The 20,819-nt window shown below is 47.6% G+C and overlaps 6 protein-coding genes across 6 annotated transcripts; 2 read left to right on the forward strand and 4 right to left on the reverse strand.

Annotated features, from left to right (window-relative positions):
* Positions 1-601: 601 nt before the first annotated feature.
* LY79DRAFT_514705 (uncharacterized protein) lies at positions 602-2,287 on the forward strand (the record flags this gene model as incomplete). The annotated part of the gene is made up of 3 exons (XM_060554649.1): positions 602-922; positions 974-1,833; positions 1,903-2,287. 3 exons carry the CDS (start codon positions 602-604, stop codon positions 2,285-2,287), a joined length of 1,566 nt encoding a protein of 521 aa, XP_060414687.1.
* An 863-nt stretch (positions 2,288-3,150) lies between these two features.
* LY79DRAFT_579458 (uncharacterized protein) lies at positions 3,151-3,713 on the reverse strand (the record flags this gene model as incomplete). The annotated part of the gene is made up of 2 exons (XM_060560027.1): positions 3,151-3,403; positions 3,547-3,713. The coding sequence occupies 2 exons, from the start codon at positions 3,711-3,713 to the stop codon at positions 3,151-3,153; spliced, it is 420 nt and encodes a 139-aa protein (XP_060414688.1).
* A 922-nt stretch (positions 3,714-4,635) lies between these two features.
* LY79DRAFT_659078 (uncharacterized protein) lies at positions 4,636-5,249 on the forward strand (the record flags this gene model as incomplete). The annotated part of the gene is made up of 1 exon (XM_060562735.1): positions 4,636-5,249. The coding sequence occupies exon 1, from the start codon at positions 4,848-4,850 to the stop codon at positions 5,247-5,249; it is 402 nt and encodes a 133-aa protein (XP_060414689.1). The 5' UTR covers positions 4,636-4,847.
* Positions 5,250-7,950: 2,701 nt separating this feature from the next.
* On the reverse strand, positions 7,951-8,470 carry LY79DRAFT_552677 (uncharacterized protein). The gene has a single exon (XM_060557726.1). It carries the CDS (start codon positions 8,244-8,246, stop codon positions 7,965-7,967), a length of 282 nt encoding a protein of 93 aa, XP_060414690.1. The 5' UTR covers positions 8,247-8,470; the 3' UTR covers positions 7,951-7,964.
* A 2,779-nt stretch (positions 8,471-11,249) lies between these two features.
* On the reverse strand, positions 11,250-12,035 carry LY79DRAFT_514606 (bZIP transcription factor; the record flags this gene model as incomplete). Its single annotated transcript, XM_060554634.1, has 3 exons — positions 11,250-11,576; positions 11,678-11,863; positions 11,919-12,035. The coding sequence occupies 3 exons, from the start codon at positions 12,033-12,035 to the stop codon at positions 11,250-11,252; spliced, it is 630 nt and encodes a 209-aa protein (XP_060414691.1).
* Positions 12,036-12,119: 84 nt separating this feature from the next.
* LY79DRAFT_186388 (uncharacterized protein) lies at positions 12,120-13,249 on the reverse strand. Its single transcript, XM_060551351.1, has 2 exons — positions 12,479-13,249; positions 12,120-12,423 (listed from the first exon to the last, which is right to left on the reverse strand). Exons 1-2 carry the CDS (start codon positions 13,026-13,028, stop codon positions 12,383-12,385), a joined length of 591 nt encoding a protein of 196 aa, XP_060414692.1. The 5' UTR covers positions 13,029-13,249; the 3' UTR covers positions 12,120-12,382.
* Positions 13,250-20,819: the final 7,570 nt, after the last annotated feature.

The following is a 20,819-nucleotide window of genomic DNA, read 5'->3' on the forward strand; positions in this document are numbered from 1 at the left end:
ATTAGAGTAGGAAGAAGAATGAACCTCTGTTCAAACATATCGAACAAGACAATGAAAACAACCGTGCGGATTCAATTTTGTTTCTTTCAAGCAACTGGCGGTCTTTTTGCGTCGGTCCCATGGTAATGCTGTGTCCAAATGTCTACATATCGTTTCTGCAATTGTTAATTGTCCAAATGACCTCCAAGATAACACCTGATGATCGGAATGGCAAAAAGGCTTTAGCGGATTGGCAGTTTTCTTCTGGAAGATTTTTGATCGCGACATGTGGCGGTATCGAAGCCAAGTCTTCAAACGACCTTCCCGCACCCTGTCTGGCGTCTTGATAATTCACTCAACAATATACACCGTTAAATTGATCCGGAAACGAGGGCCTGAGATGCTGGTAGGCTTGGAGAGGGGGAGAATCGGGAAGGTGATGTAAGCGTGGGTCTTTCCCCCGACTCAACATATACCCGATGTTTTCTTTCCCAAAAATGCGAGCAATATCTACCATCCCCAGGCCCAGGAAGAACTTAAACATCCATCTTTTGACCTATAAGCTGTAAAGTGTCCGTATTTATACTTCCAAGTGTGTTCGTTTTTTTATTGACATCCCACGATGCCGGAAATCTCCATACAAGCCTTTTACAAGAAGGAGCTTCCGACTTCACCTGGAACTGCGCCAGCTGACAGATGGCCACGAAATAGTGATGGATTTACACAAGAAGAGATCAATTCTGGGCACAATTTCCTGGACCGTCAGTGGAACCCGTCGGAAGACTATGAGAACGTGTGCATCGGCGACATCCAACTGGGTCCGACTCGCATCCGCTTTACTGGTCGCATAGTCAACTACGCTCCGGCTTTTCTCGACACCAAAAAGACCTACAGTCGCCCAGCACATCAATTGATAGTCACAGATGACACGGGAGCCATAGGTGTAGGTATTCATGTTGCCACACGAGTATTGTAGAGGCTAATAGCCGTCCAGGTCAGTCTCGTCCCTATTGGTATCCCAGTCTCTCGTTTGTCCATAGGACAGCTCGTGGTTGTCTGGGCCAGCTGGACAGGTACCGCGGCAGGTTCAAATCACGGCAATATCCCCTTTGTCACTATGTACACCCCAATAAACCCAGCAGACGTAGGCACAAAGCAGTTCATTCAGTTTCTGCCCCATACTCCAGAGAACCAGCGACTTTGCCGGGTGCCCCTAGAGTACGACGACCGCGGACAGAAGCCGAAGCTTCTCCCTGGTCTTATGACTTTGGGGCAGTATCTAAAGACAGGACATGACACCCGAGGGGTCCGTATCATTGTCTGCATCAAGGGTTTCGGCGCCCGTAAGCGCATTATGGTGCAAGGGCGTACGAAAGAGGCAGAGCTGCTCGAAGTCAGCGTGTGCGACGATACCGCCAGCTGCGTGCTGACTCTTTGGGAGGACAAGGCCAACTCCGCCAAGCTATGGAAGCCCAACGAGACCATCCTACTTCTGACGAACCCAAAATTCGTGCCTCCTCGGAACACAAAACCACTACCCACGAGCGCCGGTATCAGTCTGAACTATAACACTCTCGTTGATGTCGATCCGAATTTCCAGGATGCCAATTGGCTTCGCGAATGGGTTACAAAAAGAGTCGAGAGAGAGGCCGTCTTCTTACCTTTCCCGGAAGGTGTATGGAACGCAGAGGTTGCTGTTCATGGGCCTGTCCGACCACTTTTCACCCTCGCCGAGGTGGACGACTTCGCACGCGCCGATCCCGCTACTGACTTCACCGGCAAGCTGAATCTTACTGTCCTAGGTATCAGCTTGCTTGAGCTCCATCGAAGAAAGATGATGTTTTGTACGGAATGGTGAGCTCTGCTCTTGTTCCCGCTCTGCTGTTCGATGAGACACGCAACTAATGTATTATTCCTCGTCAGCTGTGGGGTTCCCCTATATGCAAACCAGCCATCTGCGACGTGTAAGAATTGCATGAAGCAGCAGACGCTCGTCCTCAACCCCCGTGTCATGGGTACCCTAGCAGACGAGACTGGATGCATTACGCAAGGGAAGCTTGTGTGGAATGACCAGGCTTGGGGAGAGCTCTTCTTCCCCGCTGTCGAGCCCACCCCCGCGAACCCAATGCTGGCGACGGCGGATGTTGCGAACACATCTGCTTCCACACTCACAAAGAGAGATTTGGCCACGATGGGGACCAGTGAGCTCAGGATATTGGAGGAGCAGATACTATATGCCCGTCTCACGTTGACATTTGGCTGGTCCCCGTTTGTCAAACGGCTGTGCGTCCTTGGAGTTGAATGGTAAAGACTGGTGTTTGAAAGTGGCCAGAAGCAGGGTTCGTAGCTTTATTCTGTCTGGGTGGTGTGTACAGATTGTATTGGGCTGATCTGGGCGATGAGGGGTCGTTGTAAGGAAGATGTTGCCAAGCTGGGAGGCTGGAGACAAGAGGGTGAACTTTGCTCCAAGATTCCATCCAAGTTATCTGAGAAGGAGAACCAAAAAATGATTTGAGCTCGATGCAACGATGTTCATCAAACAAATTACCATGCTTCGTTTCGGCGGCGGCCCCTCATCAGCGACTGCTGATGTTTGCCATTAGTTACTTCAGTCGTCAGGAGTGCCCGCCCGAGGGGGATGGAGCTCGAACCCAGCCGGACCGAAAGCATAATCCGGCAGGGCCAGAGAGTGGGTGAAACATGGGTGCATCAAGGCGACAGCAACATAATCACAGTTGCAAGGTAGCGGGTCAAACTGCACGAGATATCAAAGAACAAACAGATACAAGGCATAAATCTATTGTCAAGATTGTTGGCCATTTGGGTTGATAATACAAAGGCGACAGTTTTCGTCGCCAGGTCATGAGAGTTCGTGATGCATGCTGTTATCCGTCTCTGGGGCAGTCAATCTTTGGGCGAGGGTCCCGACTCGATGTCCATCCCGGGTCTCTCGAATACAAAGTCATGTGTCTCCGAAACCGTTTAAAAGCAAAACCAGAAGCCATTGATACCCGTCCTCCCATGCAAGATATGTTTTGAATTATTTGTTGATAGCCAGTTTCCCAAAAGGGAAAAGGCCGAGACGAAAGACGACGATTCGACTGTCGTGCTGGAAACAGCGATGATAGTGTTGCACACGAGGTAGACATCGTAGCGTGCGAGGGGTTGGAATTAGTGCTTGGTGACTTTATCATCACCATAGGCTGAAGAACGGCCGCTCTCGGACGACTCTGTCTTGGTGAGCTCCTCGCCGTCCAACTCGGTGGGTCCATGGACAGACTCCTCGAAGACGGGCTCGGGCTCGTTGACATCGAACTTAGTCTTGAAGGCACCGATGTTGTCGGCGAAGCCACTGCTGTTTGTGCGACGGCGGGCGTAGGTGAAGCGGAAATCCTCGTCGACGACCTCCTCGCCGGCATTGCCCCTGAAAGATGAGTTGTTATGTCAGCTTATCGAGCTTGATATCAAGATGCACGCGGCACTATGTTTGGAGGGATATGGCGGTGCCGTGACATAGCCAAAAGGGAAAGAGGTACGTGTAAGTGGGGTAGAAAGGTCAAAACATACCAGTTACTTCTGCCACCGCCGTTCTTCTTCACCTTCTTGGGGTCAGCGCCGACAGGGCCGTGCTTCGCAAAGTAGCGAGGGAGATGCTCCTGGGCGGCAGCGGTTCCATCGGCCAGACCGGCGTGGTCACGGTCGTTGAACTTGTGAGAGCGAGTCACTGGCGCCATGTTAGATGAGCTAGTTCATAGAGGTGTCGAGGAGCCCATTGGCATGCTGACGAGATGAACTTGCGTATATGCGCTGATGGTGTGAAAGATGTGCGACTGCTTCGAGGAATGGGAGTTGGCAGGGGGCTGAGGTGATGAGGGGAGGCATCACACGAGGGGGTTTTGTAATGCGGGGTGTAGTATAGGTGAAGAGGTTCGGGGAAGCGAAGAGGGGGTTAGGAGTACATACTCTTGATGAAAGTGGTTGTCGATAGGGTTGGCTGCACGCGTGCAGGTGTTTGAAAGTCACAACTGAGGCCGGATTGACTCGAGTATGTGCCGTTGATGCTTGCTGGGGAAAAAGATGGCAGTTGGGGAGTTGATTCGATGATGGATTGAAGAGAGAAGCAGAAGCGCGTTGATGAAATCGTTGATGTGATGTGAGAATGAAAGGGAGGGGAGAGGGGAGAGAGAGGAGGTAGATATGTAGACGAGCAGAGCTACAGGATGCTTTTAAAGGTCGAAGGCTCGAGAGAGACGACAGCCTATCACATCATGCGATCATCGGACAGTTTGCCCAATGAGGTGCATGGCAAGGGCAGATTGCATTTCGCAGGACCGGAAAGCCTGGGTCCTCTGGTAGAGAAAGCTGGATCGCGTGACCTGATGGATGCAGCTGAGGGGCTTGTTGCAAGGGAAGCAGCAGCCGCAGCGACGGGGACCGGCCGGCGTGGACTTGGACTGGGCCCCGGGGAGTGGAGATGGACGTGGACTGACGCCAGACCAAACCTTCGTTATGCCACCTCTTGCGGCATTGCAACTGATCCGCCTGTGTTCTCTCCTTCTTTTCCCCCCTCCCCCCCCCTCCGGTTCCGTACCACATAGCTTCGTGTTTGGCCACTCTCTCTTGGTGACTCCCTCGAGGGGGGGGGGGGTTTCATTTCCCCCCCCAACATACTGGTCGTTCTGTCAGGAACACAATGGTCCCTTCCATCGAAGGCCAGTCTAGTTAGATGGACGATAGAAGACTGCTCTCGTGCTTTCCTCGGCCGTTTCGTTCCCTCTTCTACACAGTCTCCCCTGGGTTGAAGCATGGGAGCACAGTGACGCAAAAGGCGACCGACCCACTCGGGATCCAGGGTCTCAGGTACCAGCATGCAGCTGGGACGGGTGGCCAGATTGCGGGGTAGTGGGTACACAGAGTACCGACCGGCGCTAGTCCGTTACATCCCCCAAGCCACTGAGCCGCTGCGGCCACGCAAGTACCTCAGCAGCACGCGACCAGTACCCGCCAACCCATGCCCCGACGAGCCATCGAGCCACTTCGACGCCGCAACCCCGAGAAAACTGCCCATCGCCAGTGTCGTCTTATCCCGGCTGGCTTGCTTGCTTGCTCCCTCGCTTTCTGTTTCGTCCCTGCTATCGTCGTTTGTCGCCGCTGCCACCGACCGTCCCAACGTTTTCCGTCGTTCCTTGTCCGTTGACCACGGTTCAAGGGCTGCCAATGGCAAAACACCACCTGTACCAATTCTGCTGCATGGTTCCGATATCGGATGACCCAACGCCGGGCGGGCTATGGCTTCGATGTCCTATGGCCATGTGGCAGGTCTACCTGAGCATGACACCTTGCAAAGACTCCATCGCGGCAACCTGCAGGACGTGACACATGATCATGCTCATGCTCGGCGACCGGCGGGCGCTCTTTCCACCTCTCTCGCCCGTTCCAACCTAAGGCACATACGGTACATGGACCATGAAGCTGGAATTGCTGCCACGGAGCGGAGGTGCGCAACACGATGGGGGAATGGGGCTCTGATGGATTCCTTCCATCGTCAGCTGCCCGCTGCCCGCCCCGTTTCCGGACCTCTCCCTAGTGAATTGCCTCCCCAACAAGTCTGCAATACCCATGCATGTCGTGGGAAATGACCCGTATGACTGGAATTTCGCGTTTCAATCTTGGTCTTTGAAACCCCTGAACCAGTCAAGCTCGTCCTCAGGGTCGGTCGAGGGCCAATTGACCAATGAGCTCCACACGGCTTCTTTGCGGAGCTTTCTGGAGCTCTCTCGAAGTGGTTTAAACGTCCGCTATCCCACCCATCTCGCAATGCCACCTCGGACTGACGTTAGCCCTCCGCTTGATCACCCACCTTACTTTCGTGCTGCCTCACGAGATACAATACGAAGTAGTGGATCTGTACTGTACAGTGTAGAGACTGGAATTGCCCATAACTACAGTGGGAGAAGCTCGTCAGTGTTCCCCTGACTCGCACGAGTCGGTTCCCCGCCGTGTGTGCCCCCCCCCCCCCCCTGATCTACTGTACTCTGCAGGCCGGCTATCCTGACAGAGCGGTGCTCGACGTGTTTCCTCTTCCACCTGCCGCATTCCTCTTGAGGCTGTCATTCCATTCGTCAGTCGACGACCGCCCCTGCCGGCCAGCTCGAACGACCTCCGGCTCCGCAAGCAGGCTTGAGCACCGAACCTCTTGGCTCTCTCAAGGCCGATCTATTCATCATATTTTTAGGCTCTTGAATTTGCAACCCCGATAACACAGATAAGATATGCTACCACCAACGGTGCAATCCAGATCACTCCATTTCCATGGTTGACGGCCGTAAGAGTTATAAGGTGAGATAGGCAGGCAGGATGACAGGCAGCCAGACAACCCGGATCACGGACAGTGTTCGTCATTACGAACCGCCTCTATCATGGCGGGGTCCATGATATTGACGGGGCACGTTGCAAGCGACCGGAGGGGTCTCGGTTTCCCCACGGATCCCGTGACCACCCTTTCCCTTATTCTCCCCTCTGCTTATCGAACAGTCTCGACCCGTTAGTATTACGACAATTCACCGCCACAATCTGTTGAGCCGCCAGAGAATAGTAAGTAGCTGTATAGTTTATGTAGCGAGGCCGCTGTGCAACCAAGTTATCGAACCTGCGCTCGAGCTCCACAGCACACCACTCTTGAGTCGATTGAATTTTGATGACGAAAGTCGTAGGCTCGGGCTTTGCTTGCGCAATCTTCACCCTCTTTGTTTTGGCAACATGTGATGGTACCAGACAAGCAAGATAACAATCTTCAGCTAGATTACTAGGTCAAAAAAGTCTTGTTACAGCAATGGGAATATTCCCACTCGTTCTGCCTGGTAATTCTGGCTGATAGTATCAGCTGCTGGTTGGGTTTCGTTTGTGCTGTAACTGTACATCGTACTAACATGTCGTCTAGAACCTTCTAGCTCAAAGTACCTTACGGTGGCCATTTGTTGCAAATGTAGAGGAGGCTCTAGTCGAGAGTCATGCCCCAACACTATGCCAATCTATCTCTTGCTCCTGCATAGCTTATTTTGAGGACACGTTGCAACGCTGTGGCCGTGTCACATGGTCCAGTTACTTCATTGATACCTGTCCTCTTCTAAAGACAGAATCGGACGCTTTCCATTCAGCCCGTAGTCTGCCTCATCGAAAAATCGCATGGCGGTAACATCTCCAGCGGCTAATGATGGCTGACAGGGAGCATGGGCAGTCAATGTTGGAGTCCAAGTCTCGGGTCGCTGGGGGCCTCCATTAACCTCATCTGAATGTGGCAAGAAAACACACGCGTCAAGAGGACTCGGCTAGTAGCACGAGAGAGCCATTGTGCCCTGAGAGACGTCTTCAGGACAAGAGCCGTTTTCGGCAGCTTGAATCACTATCAGAATGAGCACAGTTGCCCCGGTCAGGGTGTCGACTCAAATTTTGTGACATAACCCTGAGAGTTGTAACTCTGTTTTCAAGTGTTGTTTTAAAGCGCAAGTCGCGTTTATGTAGTTTATTAACTACTTGGGCACCTTCTTACTAGTAGATGAAGTCCAGTTTGGTTGGTGAAGCATATAGACTCACTAACCTTACCTCTGTTACCAACGCCCTTTTCAGCACTTAGTGTTTCAAATAATTGATTACTGGGATCCTTCTTATAGTGAGACTCTAGTTCCCAACTTTTATAGTCCATGAGTGGTGAAGGTGCATACAGACTTTTGTTGTACGGCATAAAAAAGTGCCGTAGGAGTAAGCTGATCCAATGGATGATACATGAGCAATCACTCCATGATCCCGAATAAGTCAAGAAGCCTTTTTGACCACTTAGATATCTTCTTCTAATCACCGGGGTTGCAACTGGGGCGAAAAGAAGATCCTTTTGCTTACCGAGTATATTTGGCGTGGCCAAGACGGCCATGCCCTGTAGGCCTTATATCCTGAAGTTTCCCTTCGAATATGGTACTCGTTGTCATTCTTTATGATATTCCGGCAGTTAGATTTCTGACCATGTCTCTTCTCGTCAAACGGCTTACGCGCCTCAATCGGACAAGTTGGAAGACCGCGCATGTACATGAAATACCCTCATATGACCAAGGCCCGACCGGGAAACTTCCTGCGGAGCTTTGGCTTATGAGACCCTTCTTAATGAATTGAAGCAAGGACTGTAACTTGGTAGTGTTCAAAGACGTATGCTGGGCGCGGAGACCGGTCCATGGACGCCATCGGCGGTCATTAAGTGCGATATTTACAACCCTCATAGAACCATGTCCGAGAACCACGTCAAACCGTTATATTATGCAATGATACAACGTGATCAAGGTCGGCCTCTGCGATTCTTTGAATGATGCTAAAAATACTCAAGAAAGGGAACAGAGAAGACACCAATAAGCCATCGTCTTTCCGGATCACAGGCCACTGAGGCCGCCCTGAACATGACGTTCCTTAGGACTTGCGTAAATTTACATAGCCTTGGGGATCCTCAATCACAGAACTAGTGGTACCCAAGAGTCCATGGAGGGATCATCATTCTAAGCCTATTCCAAGTCAATTATCGCATAGCCTGGGCAGCTCCCCAACATTGACATGCACATAGATCTGCAAACAGGGCAAAATAGGTCAGCCGATATTAAAAAGTATTCCATATATGATACAATAAGCGACAACAATATGCAGGCTGCTAGCTCCAAAACAGGAGCAACGGGCATCGGGGTTGTTCTATATATCACGTACACGTAAATGCGGCAGCCCTCTTGCCAACCAGACTTTGCCCAGGCAAGAAGGAGAATTTGAAATTGTTTTCTTTTTCGTGACGAGATTGACGTGGCAGTGAAGACGGCGGAATCCGGAGCTACCTCGTCAAGTTAAGAAAGCCGTCAGCTCCAACCGGTCCGAGCCAGTCACCCTTCATTGTCAGCGACGCCGAGATGCCGAAGACCCGCGAAGTGTATGCGACCATAAGACGGGAAAAACCACCGAGAGCAACGTAGCATGCCGAACCCCGTAGTTGGTGAGATTTCCCAACCTTGCATTGAAACGGTACAGAATTTGATTTACGTTGGACGCAGAAGGAGAGAGAGAGAAGAGACCCCCCCCACCCCTTAAACTGACATCGTTTACGCGGAGAAACGGCCACAAGACAAGACAACCTTCAGAGAAAGGGGCCGCGTAGTTCCGAGAGGTTTACGCAAGCCACAGAAACATCAGACTCGGCTACCGGAGAACTTACATGTTATTTATGTGTATGCCGTCGGCAGCTTCCAGCTCCCGCGTCGTCCGTACATTCGTGCCCAAAACCTTTGCCCCCTACACAAACATACTTTGGTTGCCCATCCAAGCTGAACCTGCACGGTCGAGAGCACGGTGCCGTTGCAGTCATGTATCCGGCTGTTTGTTCACAGCTGCCGACGTAAGCGCACACCAAATCCATCCTGCGAATCCCGTTACCTCTCAGATCAACTCAAAACATCGCCGCGGGTTCATGAGCGTAAGCACGCACGGATGGAAAGCCCGAAGGTAGTCGCGTCTGCTCTCCATAGCCACGCGTTTCATTGCAGGCGACGGTTGCAAAACTGTCATTCCATTCTTAGAAAAGCTTGTTTTCTCCCTCCTCGACGATCTCCATCTCCAGGCAGCCGCATAGCGGAAGGGCTTAGATCATTCCCATCCCCTCATATCCCTCGCATCGCACCCCGTAGATTACCAAGTACCCAAAAGCTTAATAGGATCATGACGGGTAGTCCCAGTAAGTGGATAGTCCACCAGAGGGCCCCCAAGACCCCGGAATCGGCTCCGGGAGACAGATCAATGGACCCCAAAAACATGACAAACTAAAATTGACCATCCTCGTGGGCAAGTGGGGAGAGAAACAGGGTGCTGACGTGAATCGCTGCTGAGTAACATTCCCACGCCAGCAACGCCCACAGGGCTGATAGCAGGGTGACCAAGGAAACCCGCAGGCACAAGCGTTCCTATCGGTGAAGCCAGATCTGGCAGTACAGAAGGCCAGGCCTGTTTCGTTCGCTTCCATGAACCCATCCTGACGAGAACCCTGCTCACCCTGCGCCCACAAGAGCCCCCCCTCCCCTTCCCCTACCACCCCAAAAAGCTTGGGAGAAGTTTACGCGAACTGTGGGCTGGGTCGATGACGGGTCTTGGCGTAGACTAGACCTCGCTTGATCCGGCAGACGACAGACCTGCCATCCTGTCAGGAAGTTCAGCCCATCAAGCCGCGTCGTCCCCTCCTGGGAACTAGATCCCTACTGCGTTCGCTGCCTGCCTAATCCCCTTCTTGGCATGGTGATATTTATAACCTCGCCCGAGAGACAACTGAGGTACTGTTACAAGGCGGTCCCTCGTAAGGTCGGACAAGTACACAATAGTGGCTCTACACAGTCGTAAAAACACGGCAAAAGTAGTCTACGTCACGAGCGCGCAGGGACAACGGCCAAATCCCTCCCGTCTCCATCCCCGCTCCCCCCTTGCTCACCACTTCAGACGTACAGACCCAAGGACCTATCATGGAGCTGCGGGGTTGACCTTTCACACAAGTCAGACCCGAGCGTTGACGGATGGAAACCTCCCCCTCACCCGCTCGAGATTCGTAAATCAGCAGTAGTTGGAAACATGGAATTCTCACGTGTTATTCATACTCGTTTTCCCCCCCACTATACCCCAAAGTTTCCCATCCTCCGAATCCCAAAAGCGTTGCGTAGGACAAGACCAGAACCCAGCTCCCCCAGCTTTCACGCATATTGGCAATGGGGCAGCGGTGGTTTCCTCTCGGGATGAATAAGCCTCCATTTGAAAATGATGGAAGAAGCATGAAAACTCCATTTCGAAGAACGCCCCGAGGGCCCTACCAGCCCGTGTCCCGCCATCTAGTAATAGAGCCAGCTAAGAGATTCAAGCGCGCCAAGACCCAAAAAGGCAAAAAAGAAGAAGAGACAGAACTCAGAAGAAGAGAAAAACCCAGAGCAGCAAAAATCAGTTGAACCACCTTAGCCGTAGAACCAATCGGTCGTTTTCCGTTCGTCTGTTTGCATAACCGTCATAATCTCGGCTGCCCTCCCAAGATCCCAGGGGACAAGTAGCAAGACTTGACTGGCCCGGGAGACAAGAGAAAAGAAGTAGAGAAAACCGATAAAGAGAGGAAGAGAGAGAGAGAGAGAGAGATAGAGAGAGAGAGATGGGAGCCCACGGCTTTTGCGTTTCTCTGCCGCTCATCGCCACTGCTCTTCCATCGAACAAGGCAGATACCCCGCTCAGAGTGTGTAATTCTGCATATCCTGAAACATGAACATGTTGTCGGCGAAATTCATCGTCCCTGGGTGTGTGGGCATCCCCAAGTGGGCGGCGACATTGGACGCATCGTAGGCCATTGGCGGCGCGTTGCGTTGTCGCGGGACCTGCTGCGCCCTCGCCTGCTCGTCCCGGAGCTTGATATACTCGGCGTGTAGGGATGAGTAGGCCTCACTGAGGGAGTCAGTCTTCTGCTTCTGCTCGGCGAGCATGACCTCGAGGTCCTTTATGCGCTGGTCCTTGCGCTCTCGGTACGCCCGTTGCGAGGCTCTGTTCTGCGCACGGCGACGCTGTAAAAGGAACGCAGGCTCGTCAGTCTTTCTGCTGAAGAGTTGTGTAACCGGCGCTCTGGGTGACACCTAGCGCGGTATCCAAGGGCTTCAGTACTCACCGAAAGGACCGACGGGGGCGCGTTTTTGTAGCGGTTCTCGCGCTTCCTCTTGGCGGGGGCCTTGGCCGGAGCTGTCTTATCATCCGGAGTGGGCTGCGGTGACGCTGTGTCGCGAGACGAGCTGATAGGGCTGGGATAGATGCCTTGATCCAGGCCTTTGAAGTCATTTACAAGGGTCATGTCAAACTAGGTCGGACCCAAGTCAATTGAATGTCGCGGGGTGTGGGACGAGCCAACTTACACTAGACATGACGGGACTTGTCGACTCGGATGAGCTGGTGGTATCCAAGTATTGTTCAGGTTCGTCGTAGATATAAGGAGCGTCCATTTCCAAGAAAGTCTCCACGTCGTCGTACATGTCGAGCGGCAGTGAGTGATCCATTTGCAGCAATTGAGTGCTGATAGTGGGATGCAAGACGTGGATGGTGGAATTGAGATGGGTTGGTAGGCAAGCAGGTTTGACTTGATGTCGGCTTGAGATACGTAAGTAGGCCAGGATGAGGGTTGAGATGATATATACTGGATAGAGCAGGCAAAGCGTCGTCTGCATATATGCCTGAAGAGTGATGATGTGTAAGACAACCCAAGCTACGCCACGAGGATTTGCAAAGGGCTGCGGGGAATTATATAAGGCGCGTAACGAAGGAAATACCACGAAGACATACACCACCAGGCAGGGTACCGGTAGGTAAAGTAACAGCCAAATCAGCGGGGCAGACGCAATATGCACATTGCAAAACTGTGTCCTATGGTTGATTAGTAGGTAAGCAACATTGTGGCAGACCTTGGGGGACGACGAACGTATACGCACACATACAAACTCACACACCATACATACATACATACATACATACATACATACATACACATACGCACCCATACATGCACCCACACCAGCAACGCAGCTTTCCAGTGGATCGATCCCTGGTCGAATTGGACCCCAGATAGCATACCTCCTGGGCTGCTTAGGTGCATGGCGGGGCCTCCGTCCACCCTCTTGTTCCTGGCCCTTGGTTGGGTTCAAGGATGCATGCTGTAGAAGCGAAAAGCACGAGAAGAACCGTCGCCTCCATCTTTCTTGGGTCTGGTCGAGAGCTTGTACCGCATGTGGTGGTGGTGGTGGTGGTGGTGGTGCGGGCAGGGATAGAATTGGAGATTGCCGTTGTCTGCGCGCGAAGTCCCGCTCTGAACGGGCGGGTTGCAATGTTGCAAGGGCCCCTGGCAATACGGAGCAAAATTCGACGGGGACAGAGACGGAAGACGGTAGACAAAGACGGAGGCGAGGGGGGGTCGAGATTGTAGTGGTAAGCCGACGCGGTGCCGTTAAGTTCTGAGCCTGCCGCCGTTGCATGATGCTGAGCCATCTCGACCACGACGCTTCGAAGGGCAAGATGAGATGACTCTGTGTAACCAACCACCCAACTGTCCAACTTTTGGCCAGTCCGAACCTCGGACGGATGGTTTACGAAAGCACCGCCGCAGCCAGACCTACACTCGCCGTCTCCTTTTGCTCATCCCATCCATGAAAAGTATGAGAAAGGTTCAGGAGGCGAACATTCGCGGTCTCGTCTCTTCGGTGTACTGTAGATTCTGTATGTACGACGGATGCGACTTTTGCTGTCTGTGATTCCGATACATGTTCCCTACTGCCATGTACGATGTAGATACGCTTCGTCCGTGGCCGGAAAGAGGCGTGTACGTTGCTCTTTTCGCCGACCGTTAAGCGACCCTCGTTTCGCGGATTATTGTCAAAAGGCCGTTTTCCTGAGATAACAGTCAAATCCCGATGGTTTTCAGAGGCCGAACGTGGATTCACATTGCCTGCCCGACAGTCGTCCAAGACTAGGGCTTGGGCTAAGCGTAGCATTTGCAATTCCGCCTTTTCGGGTCGCTTCCAAGCAGTGAAGCTTCGTTCTTGGTAGACTTCTGACAGAAGAAGGGCGGAGCCCGATTTGGATGCAAGCTGTGGGAGGGGGCAGCATTGGCAAGGGCGTATGCATAGAATGGCAGCGCCTGATGCATGTCGCACTTGTTCGCACTTTTCGGGTGGCTCTAAGACGAGATGCCTGCTGCGTCAAGGTTTTCTGATGGCTTCGTCCCATCGAGTATGGAAGTGGACAGCGCCCCGAAATTGGGTTGAAGCATGTTCCTCGGAAGACGATTCGAGAGATTGTCTACAGCGACTCATACCCGTGCCGGTGCCGAAGACGTTCGCTGACCGATAGTCAGTCGTTACCACATCTTGGAGCTGTGGTACGGTATGATGGCGATTCTCGGTGTAAGCGGTGCTGGCGCCCAATGGCGACAGTGAAGACTTTGGATGTATCGCCCTCGGGTAGCCTAGCCTAGCCGTCGTGCGTTTCCCCAATTCCGAATGAGGTTTTTACGGGTGCCCCTTGAGCAAAGAGGCCTTACGCATCTGTTAGCCAGTTCGTGTGCATACATGTTACGGACCCCACTAGCAACAAACGACATGCAGGGCAGCGGCACGATCACCACAGCTGTGCATAGGGCAGGGGACGGTTGCCTTGCGAGGCTGGCCCAGCCCCGTAAACCACAGCAAAGGAAGGTGCTGCGCAACGCCAACAATAGAAGTCTCCATGATTCCCCGCGGGAGGCGTACATGTGACTTGCGTCAAGAAGAATCCTGCGGCGGGCATGTCAGCTAGTGTTGATAGTCGTCGGAGGGTTTCCGAACGAACTTTAACACGGCTGTAGGCCGGAGCTACCGTGAGGAAGGAAGGGGTTCCCAGGACATGGAAGGGGGGAAAGATACAGGTACGATGCCACACGAGCCCCGACTTAATCTTCACCAGGGAACGGCTGGACTGGACACGGAATTCTGATTTGCTGGATGGCAGAATTGGATAGCACACTCGTACAATAAGAGCCCTTGAGAGTTGTGCTGCGGCATCGGGCAGGATTCATCTCGCCGCCGGTGACATGGGGAGGGAGGAAACATGGGATTTGAATCCGCTCCGAAGCCCCCCAGTTTTCCCTGTGCCAGCCAGTGCCTCTTGAATCCGGGGATGGTTTAACTCGGACGCGCAGGCGATGTCGGGCTAGGCCATGGGGCCTGCCTCTGCAGTCTTCGGCTCAGAAATCCCCGGCATGACTGAGTTTCCCTTCCCCATCCGTCTCCCGGCTGTGTGTGTGGTGCGGATGGGTGGGCAGAAGATCGGATCCTACAGGCACATCTGTTCGCTGTGCTTGCAGTAACGGCACGGAATTCCATCTGATCAGCGGTGGCGCATTTTACGTGTGGCTGTATGGTAAGGCGAGTGCTCGTGGGCCGGAATCGCACAAAAGCTTCCCGCCACAGCTATACCTAGGTATTTGGGTGCTTTCGAGGCTCAGACCATGACAGCCATTGTAACCGCGTCTACAGAACGTGGAGGTTGAGCCGTGTGCTAACGGCACTCTATTCCTTGGTGGATATACCGACGATGACCGGTACCCCAAAGAGGCCAAGGGGGAGAGGGAAAGGATCGAATGCAACAAGCGATGACCAGGTACCTGCCGTGTCTGTCAGATTAGCATTGCAAGGTACCCAATGCGTAGGTGGTAAACTAACTACATACCGGTAGGTAGGTACCAAGTGTAACGTACATGGCATGTGTGCTGTTTCCTCTGCGAGGTGGAATTCCGCTGCACTAGTGGGCCGAGCGTCGGGGTTGCAACGTTTTGACCGTTTTCGGTAGGTGGTGGATGTGTACCTGTGTACTTCCTCCAATCGGGAAGCGCTTCCAAGCAGCACCGTTTTTGTTTTGCTTTCTTGTGCCGTTTTGCTGTGTGGGCAATCCCTGACAGGCCTCGGTGTAAGCGATATGACGCACGTTGGCCACTGGACGTCACATGCACTGCTGCTCTCAGTGGCTTAACGGCGCGCTCCTGCCATGCTTCTTCTTTGCCGTTGAGCATATGTGGCGCTGGCCGTGTTACCGTCGTCAAATGGTCCTAAGCAGCAACTGAACGATCAGCAGTCCTGTTCCGCCCCGAGCCGAATCCTGCCACCGTAGCCCGCCCCCCGGGAGCGGAACTCCACAATAGAACGCCGGGAACCGTCGGCGGTCACATCATTTCAGAAAAATCAAATCCTTTGACTGAATTGGAAACAGCAGGGCGGAGAAACAGCTGTTATCGCACCGCCCGCATGTGCGAGATGCGTCGGCTCTGCGTGATAGTTTCTCGTCCTTGCTTCACAAGTCCCGCCAGAGCCTGTCACTGTCCCCTACCCAGATCAGGCAGCCATTATTGTCCCTGTTCGAGCCCCCCCCCCCCTCCCTCTCTACTTAGTTCTTTACTTCCCATTCCGACGAAACCGGCGGGGGTTCCCAATGGCTGGGTGGGGGGGGGGGGGGGGGTTATCTTGCTTGCGGTATTCTTTCGGACCTCAGCAGAGTGACGCCGATACGAGCGTTCCAATCAGAGGCCTCGGTTGTTTTTGTCATGCTGCCTGCCGGCTGCAGCTGCTAGCGTAGCGGGTGCCCCCGTATCCCATACATCCCTTACCTACCTAGTTTACTACTACTTAACCTAAGCAACTTGCGTGCAGGGGATTCTGACATAGCGGCCCCCCGTAGTACGGAGAAGTCTGCGTGAGATCATGTCCCCCCGCCGCCCGCCAGTACCGGTAGTCACACCACAGTCTGTAAATCTCGGCGAGCCACAAGACTGTGCTTCTTTACTCGCTCGTCCGGTCTCACTCCGTAGTTGGGTTTCTCTTCGTCTGGACCCTGGACCGAGTAACTGGGTGTTGTGTCATTGTACCTCAAGCAGGGTTCGAACAAGCCGATACTATTTAAAGCCCGCAGCCCCCCCCTTGTTGCCAAACTGGGCATTTCAGATTGCTGGCTGGCGCACCCCGGACCAGATCACGTACCCAGCTTTTCGGTCGGCTTTATCCCGCCACTTCGTCTTCCATTTCTATGTTGACTCGAAAGGAGAGTAGGTACCTATTTGCCGATATATCAATGTCTTACCTCGTGGTTGTTATAGCTGCCTGAATCTAGCGACAAGGACGTCCCTTGAACCCAAGTTCGCCTGCAGCGCAGATGGACAAGGCTATTCGAGTCTGTCCGCCACTGGTTGAGCGGAATTCCGGTCAAGACGTCGGAGAAAAGTTCCCGTCGATCCAGTGCCCCAGACCCCGAGTGACATTGCGGCATGGTCTGGCCGGGGATGAGGAATGATGTTATTGCAGAAAACACATGGATGGACCAGTGAAAATCCTTGCGTGGAATACAAGGCATGCTGTGAGGGCATTGGCTGGGTTATCATTTGATAGCCATTGGATTAAGCTCGCCTCCTTCGCTTGGCACGCATGGGTCTCGAGGTGGGTCCAATAAACGAAGGGATCTGTTGCAATGTTGACCATCGCGGATAAATATCGGAGTTATCGGGTTAACCCCAATGACTCATCGCCAGCAAATCCTCAGATATTCGGCCATAGATTCTCTAAGGATTTGTAGGCAATAAGTTAGTTATTTAACTAACTAACCTACAATAATTATCCTTTTTTTCTTTACGTATAATAAAGAACTATAGTTACCCCTATTATTTATTAATTACTACTAATATATATAGTTAACTATATTAACCTATCCCTTAGTGTTACTAACACTAATTAGTAGTTAACTTTACTATTAACTATATAGGTTAACTTTACTATCTAAACTATAGATTAGTAAGGACTATAAGAAAAAGTAATTATTACTAGTTAATTATTTATATACCTAGAGTAAGCAAGGACTAAAAAACGCCTTTATAAATACCTTTACTATAATATTATACTAATTACCTATTATAATAGGTTAATTAATAGATCTATAACTAGTCCCTTTAACTAGTAAAAACCCTATTAATTTACGTCTATTATATAAGCTTTATTACCTTTAGAGAAGTACTTTTAACTATAAAAAACCTTTTACTTTATATACCTATAGCTAACTAGTAATTATTTACTATATTTTATTTATTATAAGCTTTTTAGCTTACTAACTTCTTTTTTCTATATATATACTTCTTTTACTAACTAATAGTATTAATAAGTTACTAATATAATAGCCTATTATTTCTTCTCTTTCTGTTAACTAATAGTATTAATAAGTAGCTAATATAATAGCCTATTATTTTTCTCTAAGTTATTTACTTATAAGAGTATATTTTTTCCTAGTTGTCTATACTACTAGTAGTAATCCCTCTAATAAACGTATACGCCTTCTAGTCTACTAAAAGAAACACCTATGTTTAAGAGGTTATTAGGCTAATAGAGGATAATAGTAAATAATACTACGCCTATAAGTAGAAGACCTAAGCTAAGATAAATAAACAAGATAAGCTTATAAGTAAGTAAAGCTCTTAAGTTACTATACTTTTACCTATAAGGTAATAAGAAGAGGAGATTTATAGTAAATATAATATACTACCTAATATAGTAGAAAAGATAGTAGTAATAAATAATATTATTACTATACCTTTTACCTTTATATAGTATATTCTTTTATACTAATAAAGAAAAGATTATATTATAAGGTTACTAATTAACCTTATAGAGAAGTAATAATCCCTTATACTTAACACTATTATTATATTTTACCTTAGTAAATCTAAGTATAATAACTACCTTAGTAGTAAATTACTTTACTATATATAAGAAGACCTTACTAACTAGCTTATTAATAACTTTAAGGCTATTAACCTAAAGGTCTTAATAGGTCTATATAACTTCCTTGTTAACTATAGAGTATAGGTTAACTATAGTAAATACCTATTAATTACCTAATGTATATTTAATACCCTTTAACAAGAGGAAAGCACCTACTAGACTAATAAGATAATTACTATTATTAAAAGATTATTATATAACTTTAGAGAACACCTTAAAGACCTTAACTTTATTAAAGATATTAAGAGCTATAAGATAATTATATATAGAGTAAAAATAGTTAAAGTATACCTATTACTAGTAACTAGCTACTAAACCTTTTATAATAACCTAAGCTTTACCTTACTACTGCCTATATTAACACTAAAACCCTATGTAATAGCTAAAATCTATAGCCTATATATAATAACTACTATACTACTATAGAAGCTCTTATTAATAGTAGTAATATTAATAGTAATATTAAGGCTAATACTAAAGTAAATAAGTAACCTTATAAAGATATACTCTAATAACTAGGCTATAAAATACACTAGTAGCTAGTATAAGACTATTAACTTAAAATTACTATTATTCTATAACCTTTATGTCTAGGTAGGTATAACGTAAGACTACTATAGAGTAGTAATTTAAGTAATACTCTAAGGTAAACTATAAGAGTATTATACTTTTACCTTCTACTAATAGGTAGGTAATTTTAACGCCCTAATAGTAAAGCTTAAAGAATAATTTAAAGGTAATAAGGTATACTTAGCCTATATTACTAAGCTTTACTATATATTATTTAACTTAATTACCTATAAAAACTATAGTAAAAATAAACTTAAGATCCTTAAGTTACTTATTAAAAGGGTTACTAAGCTAGTTAAGGTAACTACCTATAATAGTCTACCTAAGGATAAAGATTATTATAATACCTTATTACCTATTACTATAGTATACCTAAGTACACTATAGCTTTTTTAACCTACTAGCTATATTCTATAGCCTTTATATATAACTATATAATAAAGTAGTAAATACTTTACTTTACTATAAGCTACTTATATAATACCTTATAGATAAATCTACTATAGAGGATAAGTAATTTTAGGTTAACTATAAGTATAATAGTAGCTATAATAATTATACTAATCTATAGTAAATATAAGGTTCTTTATAGAGTAACTACTATAGTAAAAACTAGTATAGTAATAAATTAACTAAGAAGTACTTTATTTATAGTAAGCCTAGTTATTAGTTAACTAAGTACACTAAAGAAGAGTAGTAATTCTTATTTAACTAGTATAAAAGCACTTACTTTATATAAGCTTTACTAGCTACCTTTAACTACTTTCTTTTTAACTATAAAGGTTATAATATAAGTTATCTTTAAGAAGTAAGTAATAGTAAAAATAACCTATTAGTAATAATAATAACTATATAGATATAGTATTTTTATATTACTACCTTCTTTATATAACTATTAATTAATAGCTTAACTATATTCTTAGAGCTATATAACTAGGTAACTACCTATATATTACCTATAAAACCTACTAGAGAAGCTATTACTTAGTAAGACTATAAAAACTAATAAGATATTTACACTTAATAAGCACTATTTAGTAGTAACTTTTTATAGTATTATACTTAACACTAGTGTAGCTAAGAAATTAACTACTAGCTATAAGTAATACTTTACCTCTAGTACTACTTAGGTAAAAAATACCTATAGATACTACTTAAGTAAGTAAAGTAAGTATTTACTTTAGTATAGTAATTACTTTAAATCCTAGGGGTAATTAATATACTTATATACTTAGTAACTTGTTTTTTATATAATAACTACTAATACTTTATTTCTCTTTTACTTAAAGGATATAGACTATTATAGTATAAAATTTAATAACTTACTAACTAGCTAATCTAAGGTAATACATTATACCTATTATTTACTAATTTAGCTACCTATAGATCTTTATAACTACTAGAGAAGAGTATTACTAGGTAAACCTAATAATAGTAAATTAACTAAATCTACTAGTAATTTAGCTACTTACTATTTAGTAACTTTATAAGTTACTTAAATATACTAAGAAAACACCTCCTTTTGTTAATTAAAGCTATTAATAAGTACTACTACTATACTAATTATACTCTAAAGCCCTAGTTACTTTAAGTTTATACTTATAATAATAATAAGTTTAACTATAAGATTTTATTAATATAATATATTTAATAGTAATAAACTAGTACTTTATATAGTTAATATAGTAATAGTGTTTAATATAGTAAGATTCTTATAATCTATTACTATAGAGTATATATAGGAAGCACTATAGATATACTAGATTAATATATATCTTAGCCTACCTAATTAGATAATAACTAACGTTAGCCTAAATTTTTACTTTAGTAAGTTTAAATATACTACCTATAGGTTATTTATTAAAGTAAAAGAAGTGCTATTAAAGCCTATTATAGTATTAGTAA

The sequence above is a fragment of the Colletotrichum navitas genome, assembly GCF_030913465.1.
Source record: "Colletotrichum navitas strain CBS 125086 chromosome Unknown LY79scaffold_26, whole genome shotgun sequence".
NCBI lineage: Eukaryota > Fungi > Ascomycota > Sordariomycetes > Glomerellales > Glomerellaceae > Colletotrichum > Colletotrichum navitas.

What these genes read in the sequence shown, in the direction of transcription:
- LY79DRAFT_552677 (XM_060557726.1), bottom strand. Translation starts at nt 8,246, where the DNA reads ATGAGGGTTGTAAATATCGCACTTAATGACCGCCGATGGCGTCCATGG.
- LY79DRAFT_186388 (XM_060551351.1), bottom strand. Translation starts at nt 13,028, where the DNA reads ATGCAACGGCGGCAGGCTCAGAACTTAACGGCACCGCGTCGGCTTACC. An exon ending in GTTTGTATGTGTGCGTATAC is followed by an intron (nt 12,424 to 12,478) that starts GTTCGTCGTCCC and finishes AATCAACCATAG; the next exon opens with GACACAGTTTTGCAATGTGC.